Below are 18,092 nucleotides of genomic sequence, written 5' to 3'. Positions count from 1 at the left end.
TCGTGGCGGTAAAAAAAAAAAAAGACACCCTATTAGCGAAAGGGTGTAAATTATGACCATATCAAATTATCAACCCTATAGGGATATCATCTTCTTTGTGGAAGCAATTTTAACCACCTTAGGTGGTGATGGCGTTGCTATGATTGACTAATGGAGGAGGAAGAAAGTGCCAACTTTTCCCAAATAAAAAGTGAAATATCTTTTATGAAATCAAGTTGATGAACATATATTTCCTCGACAATTTGTTTATCTAGTGTCGATTCTCTAGAGTAGAAATTTCTATGGGAAATTAATTCCCTATTGCTATTAGTAAAATCCATGAAGTAGATTATGAAATTTAATTGCCATAAACTAGAAAATGACCACTTAATGAAAGCAATCTTAAATTTGGCTAATTTTAAACTACTCTATATGATGAAAACAAGATTGACCATATATAGTATCACTCTTGAGATTTAGTATTTTACCAAAACTTGTATATCTCAAATTTGGATCTGGTCCGAACTAGTTAAAGTCAAGATAATCTTCTCAAATGGTCCAAGGTGAATTGGGACCTTGTTCACCAACAATCATAAAATCTTAGTATTTGACTTCTGATTTATCCACCATATGTAACAAAGGTAACTTTCACATATTCTATTGGTTAATACTTCATTGGCATAACTCTGCAGGACTCATTGTCCCTTCAGGATGAATTTAACCTTTGCATTTATTCACATCTTTTTTTTTCCTTATTAAAATAAGTAATGAAACAAGAGAACCAAGAACCTCTATTGCTTTGATTTGGACAAGGATCACGCCTATCAAGTAATGAACACGATACCATTGTAAAAAGTTCTCGTTGGTATAATATATGGAAGATTAACCTAATCTTTAAGAAATGCAGCCAAATTCTGCATCTTTGCACAAAGATCAAGTTCTCCAAAATATACAAAAATCCCTCATATCAGCAACCCAACAAATGAAAAGTATCGTTGTGCATACTAGGCAGCATTGATTACAGGAATTGTAAATCCCCATCTCCTATGAATTAAAATGTTGCTCCCGACAACCCAGCTAGCATTTGCACAACAAGTGCAACTTCAGATAAGAAGCTTAGTAGATGATTCTGCAGCTTCCTCTGCATCTGCGAGAGTGACAAAGGAGTTAAAAAGTCAAATTAGAAAATTCTTTAACTTGCCTCAAACCACAGAGAAACAGGTATTTGAAAGTTGTTCTTACTTTTTTTTTTTTTTTTTTTTTTTGGGGGGGGGGGGGGGGGGGGCATTCAATATGCAAACATTACAAAAATGATGAGGCTCTATCAAGTCACCAACAAAGTCCATAATTTTATTAGTGTCTTGCCAACAGAGAGAAAACTAATTGTTATACAGCATAATCACATAAACTGCATATGCCCACAATATAGCTCCATCCAAGCAACCTATTCTATAATTCCATCATGAAGCAGAGGCTACAATTACTCTCTTTGACCTCATGTGATAAAATTCCATTCAAGATTCTTCTCTATCCACAATGATAAGACAGCTATCCCATGTACCAGGTCTCTATTACTTTCTCTCCCTTTTCTTTTCACATCTATAATCTCTCAAAGTACTTCAACCAGCAAGTTTCCTCTCAATGACTATCCTCTGTAACCTTCAATCTATTCAAACATCTATCAAAAGCTTTTTTTCCACCACTTTTTTTCCATAATACTTTTAAACCATCGCCAAAATTAATATCACCATCAGGTCTGCATCTTTACTTGATGGAATATCTTTCCCACCAGTTACTATATCTTATGTTTCCTCCACTTCCCCACATCTATTGGGCCTCAAAATTATCTGGATTCAGAGCTCCAAAGTCTAGATAATAGTACGTTACACCTAAATAGATAATTAATCCTCACAATCAATCAACTGTTCTTAAGAATCAACAATTGCTTTGACCAACCACAAAAACATAATTCAGCACCAAGACTTAACAAAGTGAACTTTCTTGCAAATGGAAATGTGGTTCATTAAAAGATATGCAGGGGGAAAGAATGACTAGAAGAAAATGATTACAGCCACCAGCTCTTCTCCCACAAGATAAACTACTTTTGACAGATGAGCTCCGCACAAAAGCAATGAAACAAGAAGGGCTTGAAGGGAATCTATCACCAACAATATGTAGAAAATAGTTCAAGGACAAATTACTTCTGGATTCGGGCTTAAAATAGTTCACCGATATAACCCACAATTTAAGAGTTTTAGTGAACATAGAACAATAGATCCCAAAAGTTATACCTGTTTCAATAAACTCAAACAAGGAGAAATCTCATTAACTTATACCTTTTGCTATCCTCAGAAAATAATACAGAAATTCTCAAGTAATTGATCAACTAAATCATAGATGTCAAAACAAATATAACCCAGATGTCAAAACAAATATAACCCATTTTGCAAAGAAGAGCGAAATCATTGAAATAGCATAATAAAGCTAAAAAGAGATGCATCACTACCCTAGTTGTATGACTTGTATCATAAGGTCTCATCCAGTGGCTCTCTATGGAGGGTTAATTTCATGCATCCTAGAGAAGATATTAACCAGAAGTGTGCGGCTAAGAGTTTCTCCTCATCTAAACTTTTGCTCTAATAGTTGTGTTTTCTGCAATAAAAACCAGAACGTGCATGATCTCATCAAACCACCTAAATCCTAGTTTGGCTCCATTTTCCATTTTGCTTGAAAGCTATCTCAGCCATTCATTTTTAAGATCCAATTGCTGTCTAAGGCGTTCGCTTGGGTTTAATCAAAAGTATAGCCTCTTTATACACATGTGTTGAGCTGCAAATCATTATGTTTAGTTATAATGATAAATTATGATCCTCTTATCTCCAACAGATACCCTCCTTTCTAGATTATGTTAGTGAAAATTGTCAATCGTGCTTCATTAATCAATACTTGATGTTGAGATTGATAAGGTAGCACATAGATTCGGTGTATTTATACTTCTAAGTTGTTGCGGAATATCTTTCTTTCTAATTTCTTCATTTAAACACCAAAACCCCAAAATTTCACACGAAAAACCCTAGAATTCCTTTGAGGTCTATGTACATACCCCAATATAGCGCCAATCATAGAGCTCAAAGCCACAAATTTTTTGTTCAACCTCTAACCCGATATTCTAATAGCATCACCCTAAAACTAGCCACATCTTTACTCATTAGTTTGCTAACATTTCTCAGCAAATTATTCAATCATCAATCCTTAGCACGCCACCTCCTCTAACAAACATATTCATGAACATCAACACTTCTAATCTCAAAATTCAATCAACACCTAAATAAATTGATATCCAATAACTAAACCTAGACACGATCATACAATGTCACACAATCGATTATACGAAAGACCCTATCTTTACATCACACCCATTTCAATTTACAAAAATTCTTCAAAATCAGTATATACCCTTTTAAAATCCAAACAAAACCCAACATCAAAAATTCACATTCTCATCAATTTACCCAATAAACAAACAATCCAAAAAACACCCAGAAAATTAAATAAACAGAGATTAAAAATAGAGTAAAAATACCAGAAGGGACGGCGACAACTTCACCATAGATGGCTTTAAGGCGAGAAAGAGGAACAATGGCGGTTTCAGGGGAAGAAGCATCAGCGTAAAGCTTCTGTTTCCAATCCCAAATTGATTTTTTCATAGCTTTGTTGGAGTCTGCAATAGCTTGTTTCTCGGATTCTAGGGCTTCAATTAAGTTTTCTTGGTTCATAGACCTGACCCCAAGAGCTGTGAAAGAACCCAGTAAACAAATGTTGACGAAAGTGTTGCTGTTTAACAATCTGTTGACGATGTTCATTGCTCTACTTGCTAATTCCATCTCTCTCTTATCTCACACTTCTTGAAACGATGATTAAGCTTCTTATTTTTGCCGTGGAAGTTTGTATTGATATAGGGGAGATTGAGCAATTTTTAAGGGAGATAGTGTTAGGGTCTATTCTCTTACATTGAAATTCAGGTTTAATTCAGTTTAGTTTAGTTCAGTTCAGCTTCTAATTTTCTTTTCTTATAAAATATTTAATTCAGTTCAATTCAATTCAGTTCAGCTCAGCTGAGTTCAGTCAATGAGAACAGGCCCTTACTCATACTCCCTCCGTTTTTATTTAATGTCCATTTTGACCGTCATACTCCGTACTTGTTAATGTACAACATTGATTAATTATGTATTTCGTAGAAAAATATGTTACTCGTATGACACAAAATAAGTATTTATTGATTAAATTTCATTTTACCTATAAAGCACAAATAATGATCATAGTGGTGTATGAGAAGAGTGTTAGTGTCAATTTGGAACACTTCAATAAAAAAAACTACTGTTTTTTTTTTTTATTTAGGAAATAGACCTTTTTTTTTTTTGGTGCGAAGGAGAAGATAAGCCACGGGAAAAAACAAAACTAAGGTGGAACAAGTCCTGGCAAAGCCACCCCTACAACATCATTATGTAAAATACGCCCTAAATCTATAGGAGTGATTGAATCAACTCGATCGGGTTGTTCTGTGAACCTTTCGAGCAATTGATTGCATCTAGCATAATATGAACACATTCCCCATTGTAGGTATCAGCATTATTTAAAACTTGCGCTAGTGCTTGACTATCCAATTGTTTTATTCATTTTATTTCATTCTATTTATGGTATACTCTTTTTACCATCTTGCACATTGAACAAATACACGTTTCCATACTCTCTCTATTACTTTATTCACTTTTTCTTACACAACATCACCTTTTATATTTTCTTTCTTATTCCGTGCTTTATCTTGCACACAGTCACACATTTGTTTATCTATAGTAAGTGGGTAGAACATAAAAGAACAGATTTGGTAAATCGACACTTCTTAAAACTCCGGATCAAAGTGTTGCATTGAAGGAGGCAGCGCTCTTAAAGGGGACAATTTCCTGTTTTTATTGAATTGGTGCAAGAGTTGCAAGCTATAATATGTGTTACTCCCTATATACTATATAGGTTACATAATTACAAGATTTTATTCACGTGTGCAAAGTTCTTAATTTAACACATTAAGGAGATGCAAATCGAACAAATTGGATAGCTGACCTATAATATTCATGGTGTACCCTTGTGCTTTCAATAATTCAAATGGTAATCCTAATGTTTTCAAAATTATTAATAAATACCCTTAATTCCTCTTGGGATCAAGTTTTCATTAGTGCTCATTTCCCATTATCTCTATCTCTATCTTTACATTTAGATTGCAAATCAAACATTTTTCATGTTGCTCATGACAGTCTAGAGGAATTTCCTACGGTTGCTCTTTTCAAATGGGGTATTAAGAGAGAGAAGGCAAGATAATATTTCTTAAAAAAAAAAAATAAAAAAAAAAATAAAAAAATAAAATTATCATTTTTTTTTTAAATGGTATGATCCACCTTTGGCCAAGATTAGCGTGACTGACTTGGAGAGCTAGTAATTAAAAATTGATGCCCGCCTTTGGCTTGGACAACCAATGACTTCACTCTTAGGCCTCACATCTCATTGGCTTAATGGTGTTTATAAGGGAAAACTTTGGATCATTAAGTTGATTTTCCATGATAATTATTGACATAAATGGTAACAAAATTGCGATAAAGCCCACAAGATCAAGTTTCATGCCTAGCCAATGTACATTTTGTTTTGTCCACTGCGTAATTTATCTTATCACCACAGGCCGTTTCACTTCATGCCATATCCCCTAACTCTAAGCTCCACAGCTCACCACTTCGTGCCTCATGTTAGACCGTGATTAATGATGGTTCATATCATCATACATCAACCAACCATTATTCTTCTTAAGGTTAAATTGCATCTCAATTGAACAACAATCCAGCATTTTTTGGCATATTTTGTCAATATGGTTTACACAAGAAATTCAATAAGAAGCTGAACTGTATTCCTGTAAGGTTATTTGCATCCAAAATGGCAAAATTACTGCAGATCAAAGAGAGTGGCGATTTTTTTTTTTTTTTTTTAAGATGATGATGGTAAATGATAAAATTTTCGGGGAAGAGAGTAGAGGAATAATGGTTACATTCAAGCAAAGTAAGAGTGATATGGAAGATGGGAATAATTTTCATATTGCAATGGGGCTGCACAAGTTATCAATCCCAATGCAGAATACTCAATTACACGACATGAAGTCCTGGCAAAGAACAATGGTAAGCATAGAGTCAAACAAAAATCTACAACAATTGCACACATTTCACCCGCAGAAAATAAATCAACAGAACTTTTTTCCTTAACTTCCAATATTCACACACACAATATAACCTGGAGGCAAACGGCAAATTAGGGTGCAAAACCAATGTCCTTGAAGTATTCATGTTCAAGAGCACCCCTAGCTGTAATCCTTTTGCTAGGATCCAAGCAAAGCATTTTCTGGAACAAAACACACATATATAAGCAAGGCACTACATCCAGTGAAATCTTCTAGACATGTTTCAATTTAGCTAGCAACCACAGCAAGTGATGCTTTTAGGAACAAAGCAAAAGTGTAAAGAATAGTACGAATCGTATTTAAGCTTCAGTGAATCAAATCTACCAGTGTAGCAGCTACATGAGACAGACCATCAGGAAATGAAAGAAGATAGAGGCTATTTCTTCAACTTTGAACCCCACAGGAAAATAGTCCAGACTCAGAATGGTAAAGAAGGTAGATGAAGCTAATTTTTTTTCTTGTATCCCAATTAAATTTGCTTTTTTGACTAGAAAATTGTTTCCAAATTCATGTTTTTTTGGTGCAAGTGCAACTGATACTACAGGGGTACGAAAGTACAGGTTAGCAAGCTGAGCTTTGTAATGCCATCAAAGGCAAAGGATCTGTGCATTTGGGATGAGGCATAAAAAATAATAAACGCCCTGAAAGAGGGAGGGTCAGGGCACTTGGGCCCCTAGCACAGATAAACCAAGGAAGATATTTGAGCATATATGAAGCTTAAGCAAATTCAGGCATATTGTTTCAAGAAGAGATATCATACTTGTATATATAAGGGCAATAGGGCTTTTCCAACAAGAGAATAAAACAAAATGAAAGGTTACTCGAAAAAGGAAAAAAATCAAACAAACAAACAAAAACAAGCAGAGAATAATGTGTAAGAACTTACATTTAGAAGATCAATACCAGCTGCATCAAGATTTGGTACTATTGCAGACAGATCCTACAACACATAAAATAAAAGGAGAGTAACTCTAGCAAAAACATAGTAGACAAGTTAGGGGTAATAACTAACAAAACAAAATGAGGCAAAACCTTGGATATCCATTTAGGAAATGAAGATTTGAAATCAGGGAGGGAGGTCACTCCAGGCCATGTCTCCTCAGTTGGTGTACCTAAGGTCCTATAAAACGACAATTGAATAATAAAATATCTATAAGCAGTTCTGTCAGCTGTGTAAAGAAATAAAAGACCCCAGAAAAGCACAAGGAAAACAAATGAATTAGGATTATGTTAAAGCTCAAATTGGTATATCGGCAAAAATGATCGAGACAAAGGCAATTAATATAAATTCACAGGCATAAGGTTATCCTGCTTGACACCGAGAAGGGTCATGATCGAAGAAAGAATGTCAGCATTTTAGGTGATTGCTTGCAAAGTTGTAATAGATTGAAGCAACCTCTACGTTTAAAAAAAAAAAAAAGGGGGGGGGGGGGGGGGGGGGGGGGGGGGAAGAGAGTAATCTAACATTACTATATGTTCTTTTGCAGAGAAGAGTCAAGGATATGTTGAACTATGGATTGCTATCTAAACGAAGTCTCCAGAATTATGATATAGCATCAATGAAAACTCCATTCTTATGGACGAAAGATTACAATTTCAAGTTGAGAGAGAGAACAGAATCAGAGATAACAGCATAAATAAAAATGAGACCTGAAAATCTTGAAAAGTTCATCAATCTCAGAATCTCCAGGAAATAATGGCTTCTGATTCACCATCTCAGCAAAGATACAACCCACAGACCACACATCCACAGGAGTAGAGTAATGACGAGATCCCAGCAATATTTCTGGAGCTCTGTACCACAATGTCACTACCTAGAGAGAACCATTAAACATTTAAACTGACATGAAGACAGTTCAACCAATCACAATTTGCAAAGAATTCACATATCACTCAGTGTGCAAATCTGTCCAGCAGTAGCATGCATGTTAAATTAACATTTATTTAGTTCATGATTGAAGTATATAAGCCTCTTTTCAAAGAAATGAATAAACAAATACTCATACATACATGTTTTCCACCCTTGATAGAGCTTTTTTTAGGGGTTGAGGTAGGACGAGTATGTAGTCATCAATTGACACTAGGCTGAACATAAAATATAATGTTGAGCTTGTATAATTAGTTATGCACGTTAAAAGAAGCCTAAGCAACTAGAAATGGGAAATGTAAATTCATCTAGACAGAGGTCAGCTGTGATGCTGCTGGTGTAAAGAGCTTTTGTATAATTATATAGTTGAAATCTACGGATGACGATCTCTATGGATACAAAGGACAGAAAAATACACTTGCTAATGCATGTCATTCTAACTAGTACAACATAAGAGAATCCAGCATAGTAAAAGCCTGGCCCTACCCTACCTCATGCGTAAAAGTCCTCACAGGAATACCAAAGGCCCTTGCCAATCCAAAATCAGCAAGCTTTAGCGCATTAGTTTGGCGATCTATCAGCAAATTTTGCGGCTTCAGATCTCGGTGCAGGACCCTGTGAGAGTGACAATATGCAATACCACGAAGAATTTGATATAGAAACCTCTGCAGAAAACAAGTCAATTTTCCATGTCAGTGAAAGCAGAATAGGCTTTCCAGCAACACCCAAAACACGTGAACAACAGTAAAGCAAAGTAACCAACTCGTGTCTGGCACCAATCCCATAAACCCATAAAGATGAAAATAGAAGCCATGACATCTTATTCTTTAAAAGTCAAAGACAAAAGAGAGGGAGATTTGCAACCAAAGCCAAAGGCAAAAGGACAAGCAATCTTCTTGGGGAAACAAAAACTATTCTCACCAAAAAAAAAAAAAAAAGGACCAAGTCCTTTCCAGAAAACTTTCCCACAAATGATACAACAAAAGTCCAGCTAATACATATGCAGCCAGGGTAAAATGAATCACAATTTAATGGAACGTGGAAGTCAAAATTTTACAACAAGTTAAAAGACCTTACTTTTATCATACGTGGATCCTTTGCAAAATCAGGGCATGAATCCATGTGTTTCTTCAAATCAAGGTCCAAGTACTCAAAAACCAGATACAAGCGTTTCTCACTGTGCACAACATCCTGCAACCTGTCTAATTTCATTAATACTATCACAAGTATCACTAGTCACTAGATAGACCCATGCCATGCCATACAAGTACAACAATGAACATAAATCTCAATTGTCAGCATATTGCATTCACTGGCAACAAGATATGGTCGTGGATTTTCTTTTAAACAAAAAAATTATCGCATAGGAATAGTGTACAGATAAAATGTGCTATCTGTTTCACTATTTGGCTTTGTTTTTATTTTACCCACAGTCACGGTAAATACATTAAAAAAAACCATGAATACTAATTTACCTGCCACATTCTAAAGCTACTCATACCTAGAAGCATCACAACAGAACACAACCTAACAAAATTTAGCTACTTCATCATCAACAGTAGTGTGAAGTAAGAGTTGCATAATTGATAATACAACAATTATATACCTGACAATGTTGCTATGCTGCATCTCCTTCAAGAGTGAGATTTCTCTGATCGCCGTACTTGGGACTCCCTCATCCTCTTGTTCCAACCGGATTTTCTTCAAAGCTATAGTTTCGTTTGTAACCCTGTCTCGTGCCTTATAAACCACTCCATAGGTTCCTTCCCCTATCTTCTCAACTTTTTCATACTATACACATCAACATCAGTTCATAATTCAGGCAAAGACCTCCAAAATTTATTTAAATCATAACAATATACAAATCATTAAATGATGAGAAACCTGATCCATTATGCTCCAGTATCTCTACCAGCGTACCACTGAAAACAAACAAAATCAAAATAACAAAATCAGATATAATCAACAACTAACAGTACCCAGGCCTGACAACAAGAAAAGCGACCGCCTCGCGACGAGAAAGAAAAGGTTCAATTTCAAAATTTTCCATTCTAACGTATAGGGTTATAAACAAAATCCTGTGAAATTAGGTTGAAAGGCTGAAGTGGTTCAATGATATTAAGGCCTTCTTAAGCATCAAACTTCTAAATGATCTATTTGGTTATGTAGATATTCATTAGACATTCGGAAATTGGATAATTTTAGTGTTGATAATCTTCAGAGTTGAAACATACCCTTAGCTGTTTCTATAAAAGAAACACTTGTATATAATTTTAAATGCCAATTGGATTCCTGTCAATTGGATATAATTTTAAATGCCAATTGGATTCCTGTCATTTTAATCTTCTATCTTGCCCCCCACCTCCCACCCTTTCTCCATCTCTGGCCCTGACTCACTGTGTCACTGTGGTAGGTAGGCAAGGCAACGATGAAAGCTTCTAAACTAAACCCTTTCTTCGTAACTGTGATTCCAAAAATAGTGTATATTCTGTGTTTATGAATTAAACTTTTATCTCTCTCCCGTACGAATTGTAATCTTCACATAACACCACAAAAATCAAAGACAGAGAAGAAGCAATCCAGCTATGAATGTATGAATGATCATCTTCCTGGCAGCATATCATTTCCTTCATTTCAAGCTCCACAATGACAATGAAGATGAAGAGAAACAGAGTATGAGGAGTGAGAAATACAAAGGATAGAGCACTACTTTCGTAAATTTATACAAGTGAAATAAACAGTTTGAAACATTCAACTCTTCAATTGAAATTCCAATTAATAATAGCAAATTTGTCGCGAAGGATTTAGAATTAATAGTTTATCCAATACAGAATTTGGAATTGATAAGCAGTGTCTGAATTTCCAGATTTAAAATGTAGGATTTGAAATTAAATCCTAGTACTTAGTATCCAAACACAACCTCAGAGGATTCAACAGGGTTGCTAGTCCTTCGAGCCGAGCTCGGATAGTACGCTCAGCTCGAGTTCAGTGTAATTTAAGCCGGATCAGCTCCGGCCACAATAATAGCCTGAAAAAAACTCGGCTCGTGGACTCGATCAAACTCGAAAAAGCACCACATTAGCAACCAAATTTGACTCAATCATCAAATTAGGCTAAAAAATTCACATAAAATTCTTCTCACTTAACAATGTAACTGTAAATTGCACATTACCAAAATACTAACATCAAAATGGCTAATTATAATCTTTCATAACTTCAGTAATTATAACCAACAGTTCAATAATCCACCTTAGAAGAAACCTAATTGACTACAATGATACTTAAACCAACAATACTGTGAAACTAAACCCTAGATTGTAAAATGAAAATCCAATTATTAGAGGAAATGGAAAAAACATCTCACCTCAGAAGCTACTTCAATGGAGGAGATAATGCTCAGAAGTTGCTTCGATCGAGTAGATGAAGCTCTGAAGCCGCTTCAATGGTGGACTCGAAGTACGCTGCAATGGAGGAGAGAGAGTGGGGGTTTGCAGCTTAAAAGTGAAAGGCTCCAAATGGAGGGGAAATGAAAATGAGAATGTAGCAGGAAAGATCAATGACAACCATACAATGTCAACCGTTGGATGTAAATAATATCAACGGTTACCACTTTCGAGGTACTAAGTTGCAGTTTTGAGAGAAGACGAACCTTTCTCTACTTCTGGACTCTGATCACGTATTTTTTTTTCATAAAAACGTGACATTTTTAACAACTAGAGCATACCCGTGCTAAAGCACGGAATATATTAGTCGTATATATCAATGTTTTTTTATTACTACTCCATACAATATTATTAATTTATTTGTGTAAATATGATGGTGGAAGTTATTGAATTTGTTTAGTAGAAAATTAGTAGGTTTTTTTTTATAAATAAAATTAAAAAAAATAAAAATAAAGTTAACAAAAATTGAGGATTTAGAGTTTAGAGTATTGTGGTTAAAGTTGAAAATTGACTATGCAATTATATGATAGATAACCCACAATTATAATTCATTCTCATTTATGTTCTGGTGATGACCTAAACAATGGGGTATCTAAAAAAAGGGGGGTAAGCTAACCGATAAAGTAAGGGTCTGTTCATATTTACTTATTTTCAGTTCAGTTCAGCTCCAATCATTTCAGTTCAGTTCAGTTCAGCTCTTAATTTCCCTCTCTCATAAAATATTCATTTCAGCTTAGTTCAGTTCAGTTCCAATCAGTTCAGTTCAGTTTCAATCAGTTCAGTTCAGTTCAGCTCCAATCAGTTCAGTAAATATGAACAGGCCCTAAAAATAATATCTCGACATATAATAAATACAACATTAACCAAAAAAAATAAAAAAGGTTTGTAAAAGTTTGAAGTACAAAAAATATATATTAATCACTTAACATGAGCTCTCCTAGATTTCATAAAATAAAAGGTGTTTTGGGTGTTTTTGTCCCTCGGGAGAGTTACAACACGAAGACTGATCCGGGATGAGCTGTACCTGCAAAACAAACGGAGACACCTGTTGGGTGGTGCTCCGCCTCCAACGATCAAGTTAGTAACTTGAAAAGGAATAAAGAGTACGGAAATTTAGGTGGGTATCTGCTCGGATTCCAAGCTCAGGTGTTTCCCTGATGTAAGAGAATGCAGGTGTAATAAAATGGTAAAACGTACCCTCGAAATGAGGGATATCTCCCTATTTATAGGGTCTTTGGGAATTGTGCCCCTAATTAGGTCGCTGAACCCTAATCATTGGTGGGCTGCGCCGTTTTGCGGCATTCTCGGGATTTGGGCCTGAAGGCCGTCTTTTCCCTTGATTTCTTGATTGACACGTGTCGAGCAGGGATTGGTCCATTTTGGACCAATTTGGGGCTGACACGTGTCACCCTCTGATTGGGCCACGTGGCAGAGTGAAATTACCCTAAACATTTGCCCCTCACAGATGTGACGTGGCACGCCACGTGGCATCTGTGACATATGTCACACTCCGGCTGGCGGTAATTTTACCGTTACAGAGTAACCGTTCACCTTCCGGGTAAATTACGGTAATGCCCCCATATTTACCCTCTATATATAGCCGTTTTACCCTCATAATTTTGTACGTTTACAAAAATTTTCTAGAGAGAAAAACTTCGAGAGAGCAGAAGTCATCCGTTTGAGTCAGGCGCGAGCAAGAAACTTTGTTCTTCCGCAACCCAGCCGGACCCGCCTTCCTTCAGATATCAAATCCAAAGGTACCGTCTCTGTCTCTCTCAGCTCTTTTCTTTTTTCACCGCTTGTACATATTTCTTGCAATAAATGGATGCATCACCAACACACACGGCACAGCCTAGGTTAGAGTCCAGCCGGTCACCAGGGACGACTGAGTCTAGGACTGGGAGTGCCGGCTCGGGGTGTTGGGACCACCCTTTGCCATGGATTCCGACCAGTTATGTGTCTGTGCAGGACACCATGGCTCGGACAATGCAGACGGCCACTGATCCAAATTACAGAGGCGAAGGCTCAGGCGGCCAAGCGCCTGAGGGAGAAACGTCTGGTCAGGGAGACCAGACGGCTCTGGAGAGATCCCCTCCGCGCGCCCCTTCAACCCCTGCTGACTCTTTCTTGGAAGAGTGCGACCAAGGCGGCGACGAGGCCGCCTCTGCCCCCATAGACCAAAGCGAGGGAGAGACGGAGAGCGACAGCTCCGCCTCTACCTCCGAGAGCAGCGATGACTTGCCCCCTCTTCCGGATAGCGAGGAGGAAGAAAGGAAAAAGTGGGGTGAGAAGGACGATCCCTTCAGAATCCATGTCTCCTCCAAGGACCGAATCCAGATGGGGGAGAGCTTAGAGAACTTCAAGAAAATGCACCCGCTTGGAGACGGGTATAAGATCCGGGTGTCGCCTGAGCTAGGCACCATCGCCTGGGGGGATGATCAAGAGAACGCCAACAGCTATTTTGGCTGTTACGAGGCGGCGTTCAAAGTTGGTCTTCGCTTCCCCCTTCACCAGGCGGTGAAGGCAATTTTAAGAGGCTATAGCCTTGGGCTCTGGCAACTTACCCCCAACTCCTGGACAAACATTCTGGGGTATGTTGCCGCCTGCGAGTTCCAAGGGCTTAACCCCGGCTGGGAGGCTTTTTCCAGCATGCACTACCTCAGTAGGAGCCCAGGCGGCTGGAGGGCGTGGTACACTCTAACCACGCAGCCGCAATATATGATGACCTTGGACAAGGTCTCCAAGTTCGATGGCTGGAAGCACAGGTTCTCCCTGATGTCAGCCCCAACCAGACGGGAAAACTATGAATTCCGTCTGTACAATAAAAAGCCCCACTTGTTGGGCAGGAAGTGCGCTCTTCCCCGGATCCCAGAGGAAGACTTTGACAAAATAATCGAGGCGGACTTTTTCGGCCTCACAGACGCAACTCTGTCAACCGAGGAAACAATAAAAGTCCCAAAGAACTGGATTCCCAAGAGCGCCTGGTTCAGGGATGAATGTTTCTTAGCCGCCTGTGGGCTAGGACACATGTTTAATAAACGTATGCACCTGAGTTCATACCGTCTATAGTATTTTTCTATCGGAATTGATTTATGATTTTGACCAATTTCTTTCTTTCTGCAGAAGAAGCACTAGACATGCTGCAGACGGAAAAAACTCCCAAGCGGTCTTCTGCAGCCATCCGCAAAGAGCTTGCGGAGAAAGCTGCGGCCGAGCTCAGGGCCAAGGTATTGAGCGCCTGACCCCTTCTTAAGTTTATTTTAAAAACTATCTTGTCCGGATACTAACCCTGACTTGTTTATTTTCACAGGGGGGAGAAGTTGGGAAATCATTTGAGAAAAGCCTCAAACGGGCTAGAGAGGAGGCCTCAGCCGCTCTTAACAAGATAAAGAAGTCCGCCTCTGCGTCAACTCCTGGCGCCTCAGCCGGGGCTAAGACGATGCGGATATCGGGGCGACTCGAGAAGGTAGGCGGCAGCGTGTGCCTTGATCTTGTCAACCCCTTATCAGCAGCCGCGGGGTTCACCACGCCTGCAAGCGCTTCCCGCTTGGCCGGCTCTGAAGGTAAGAACCCTTTTGAATCCCTGCTTGAGCTAGGGTGGCCTTTACGGGTGAAATCCCACTCCCAACAGACGTCATCCTCAGACGGTCGGCAACAAATAGGTGCTGCCTTAGTTTCGCACTCATCACGTATTGATTGTGGTGCAGATCAATCTCCCCGCTGGCCAGACGTCCAGAAGCATGCCAAGGCCATGCTGGAGGCCGTCCGGAAGAGGGATAAGGACAATATCCCTGGGATAGAGACGTTCAACCTTGAACGCATTCTATCCCTTCTGGCTGAGGTAAGAACCTTGTTAATTCAATGTTACTTTTTTCCAAGTGTTTCACCCCGCCTGTAATTCTTATACCACCTGTTTTTTGCAGGCCATGCTGCGGGTGGACGGGCTCAAACGTCCTTATTCCCGCAAACGGGAAGAGGTAAAAAGGGCCAAGAAGTCCGCCATAGACGCTGATAATATTGCTTTCCACTCAACTATCGTAAATGAACTTGAAACTAAAGCAATAATTATGACACAAGCGTCTAGAATCCAGCAGCTGGAGCTAGATCTGAAGGCGGCCGACCAGCGGGTAACGGATGCTGAGACGGCCAAGAAGGGGGCGGAGGAGGCCTAGAAGAAAGCAGACGAGAGCGCCAAACAGGCTGAAGAGGCGCTCAAGAAGACCCGGGCGGACCTTAGCAAACTGAAATCCAAGGTTGAGAGGCTGGAGAAGGATGCTGCGCAAGCTCAGAAAAACTTTGCAGCAACCCTGGAGGCGGAGCAAAACCGCCTTGTTGCTGAGAGTGATGCTGACAACGACGCCCGTATAAAGATTGCTTGGGCTGCCTTGTATCCAGACGCTGATTATAACATCTGGGCAATGGCGCACAGCTATGCCGAGTACGTGGTGTACTTGAGAGAGCAAGGTGAGCCAGAGCCTGCCTCCTTTGAAGCCTAGCTCAGCAACAATGAGCTGTCCGCGCCTGAGCATCCTGGTCCTAGTGAAGCGCAGGAAATTCCCTCAGACAATAAAGAGAAGGGAGAGGACCAGGAGGCTCCGTCTGCAGGCCAGAAGTGACCCTTCAGCGGCAGTATGCCAATCTTTGCTTTCCTTTAATTTTCTTTTTTATTCAGCGGCTGTATGCCAAAACTTACTTTTTCCGGCCTGCGTGCCGAGTATCCTTGTATTTACCGGCTGTGGAGCCGGGTTAATTAACAATTACTTTCTCCCGGACGGGGTCCGATTAACATTTGATCCATTGCAACTGTTTGGTTGAATGGACTTTTATGAAATGCACCGACTAAGTCGGTTTTGATCATTTTGCATTTAAATTTTTAATTTTTTATTTTTGCCTAACTTATGAAAAGCATTCGGCGATTTCTTGCCTAACTAGTCAATAGTCTGGCTGTCCTTGCCCCTGGACGGCTGTGTGATTGGTTTCAATTGGAGCTGGTTGATTGACTTGAAAACGTCTAATGCTGCAAAGAGCATGATATGTTTGTAAGTCAATCAATCACAGTAGTGATTGCCCCAAACCAAGTGTACAGCCGTACACCAACAGGCGTTTCAGTCACTACCCAGACGGCTTATGCCCGTCTTGGTAGAGATTTCATAGCCATTGAACTCTTGCCCCAATTGGGGTGAGGTGTAATTTTTGGAATAAATAACCTAAGTGAGAACTTCAGTCGGTGACCGACTGATGCCTATGGGCATCCGGTATTTAGGAACTTATTCGTTCTTCGTAGGTTATTTCGGTCAGACGGCTATGAGTTGACCTATTTGGTCGTTCAATTTTTGTCGTCTGCATGGATACGTAGAACCGACAGAATCTGTTCTCTGCGACGATTGCACCCGGAGGGGTGTCGCCGGACGCCTTTGTCCATGTTGGGACAGGCGATTTTATAAAAAGAGCAACCATCCGGCCATTTTAGCCTCTGGTCTTGTTTGAGACCGGTTGTGTAGCCACTAAACGTTTTTGTGCTTAGTTTCTTAATCAGTGTTGAATTTAAACTAAGTGTCGAACTTGGTTTTTTAAGCAAACGAGTCTGTCTGGGTATTACCAGACGGACGGGCAAATGTTTGATCATGCTAAGTATCAAACTTAGTTAGATAAATGGAGAATCCGTCTGAGTATTTCCCAGGCGGATAGTCAAGCAGTTGAATAAATAAAGTATCCAACTTAAATAAAAGGGATCCGAGCATTACCCAGGCGGATAAACAAATGTAACCTTCACTAAGTATCGAACTTAGTTAGGTAGATGGGGAATCCGCCTGGATATTACCCGGATGGATAATCAAACAATAATTTTGCAAACAAAGTCTGAATCTTCATTAACTGACTCACTGTTTACAAAAAGTTTACATTCTCAGAAGTAGTACTTTTTTAGATTGTCTACATTCCAAGTTCTAGGCAGGCACCTGCCGTCTGGGGTTTCCAAGCGGTAGGTGTCGTCCCTTACTTCTTCATAGATCCGGTAGGGACCTTCCCAATTTGGTGTTAGCTTTCCCAACTCATTGGCCCTACCGGTTGCCTCCATTTTTCGTAACACTAAGTCGTCAAATTTCAAAGGACGCTTGTGTACTTTTTGTTGTAGGCTCTAGTCATTCTCAGACGGTAAATCTCATGACGCAAGGCAGCATTGCCCCGGTGCTCTGGGAGTGAATCCAATGCCAGGCGCATTGCTTCCCAATTTGCCTCTTCATCATACAACATGACTCTGAGAGTCGGCTCGTAGTGTTCGATGGGCAAGACGGCCTCAGCACCGTAAACCATGAGAAATGGGGTTTCACCGGTTGCCCCTTTCGCTGTTGTCCGGATGGCCCATAGGACATGGATTAATTCTTCTGCCCATAAGCCACCGGCTCTTTCTATTTTCTTTTTAATGCCGTCTGAGATGAGTTTGTTAAAAGCTTAAACTTGGCCGTTTGCTTGGGGCCGGCCAACAGATGCAAAGCAACTTGAGATCCCCTGATCTCCCAACCAAGTTTTT

The 18,092-nt window shown here is 39.3% G+C and overlaps 2 protein-coding genes across 3 annotated transcripts; both read right to left on the bottom strand.

Annotated features, from left to right (window-relative positions):
* Positions 1 to 757: 757 nt before the first annotated feature.
* Positions 758 to 3,895, bottom strand: LOC145585402 (uncharacterized). Its single transcript, XM_081642105.1, has 2 exons — positions 3,563 to 3,895; positions 758 to 1,126 (listed from the first exon to the last, which is right to left on the bottom strand). Exons 1-2 carry the CDS (start codon positions 3,861 to 3,863, stop codon positions 1,083 to 1,085), a joined length of 345 nt encoding a protein of 114 aa, XP_081498231.1. The 5' UTR covers positions 3,864 to 3,895; the 3' UTR covers positions 758 to 1,082.
* A 2,173-nt stretch (positions 3,896 to 6,068) lies between these two features.
* On the bottom strand, positions 6,069 to 11,654 carry LOC145586573 (cell division control protein 2 homolog). Of its 2 annotated transcripts, XM_081643441.1 has the most exons (10): positions 11,485 to 11,654; positions 10,005 to 10,042; positions 9,727 to 9,911; positions 9,198 to 9,318; positions 8,612 to 8,785; positions 7,904 to 8,067; positions 7,286 to 7,373; positions 7,140 to 7,193; positions 6,307 to 6,414; positions 6,069 to 6,178 (listed from the first exon to the last, which is right to left on the bottom strand). In XM_081643441.1, the coding sequence occupies exons 2-9, from the start codon at positions 10,011 to 10,013 to the stop codon at positions 6,325 to 6,327; spliced, it is 885 nt and encodes a 294-aa protein (XP_081499567.1). In that variant the 5' UTR covers positions 10,014 to 10,042; positions 11,485 to 11,654; the 3' UTR covers positions 6,069 to 6,178; positions 6,307 to 6,324. The 2 variants fall into 2 exon arrangements, with proteins under 2 accessions (XP_081499567.1, XP_081499566.1); XM_081643440.1 differs by having other exon boundaries at positions 6,069 to 6,414.
* Positions 11,655 to 18,092: the final 6,438 nt, after the last annotated feature.

This window comes from Chenopodium album, chromosome 16 (assembly GCF_948465745.1).
Source record: "Chenopodium album chromosome 16, dcCheAlbu1.1, whole genome shotgun sequence".
Classification (NCBI taxonomy): Eukaryota; Viridiplantae; Streptophyta; class Magnoliopsida; order Caryophyllales; family Amaranthaceae; genus Chenopodium; species Chenopodium album.
The sequence above is the reverse complement of the archived record's forward strand: the minus strand, read 5'-3'. Positions and strand labels throughout refer to the sequence as shown.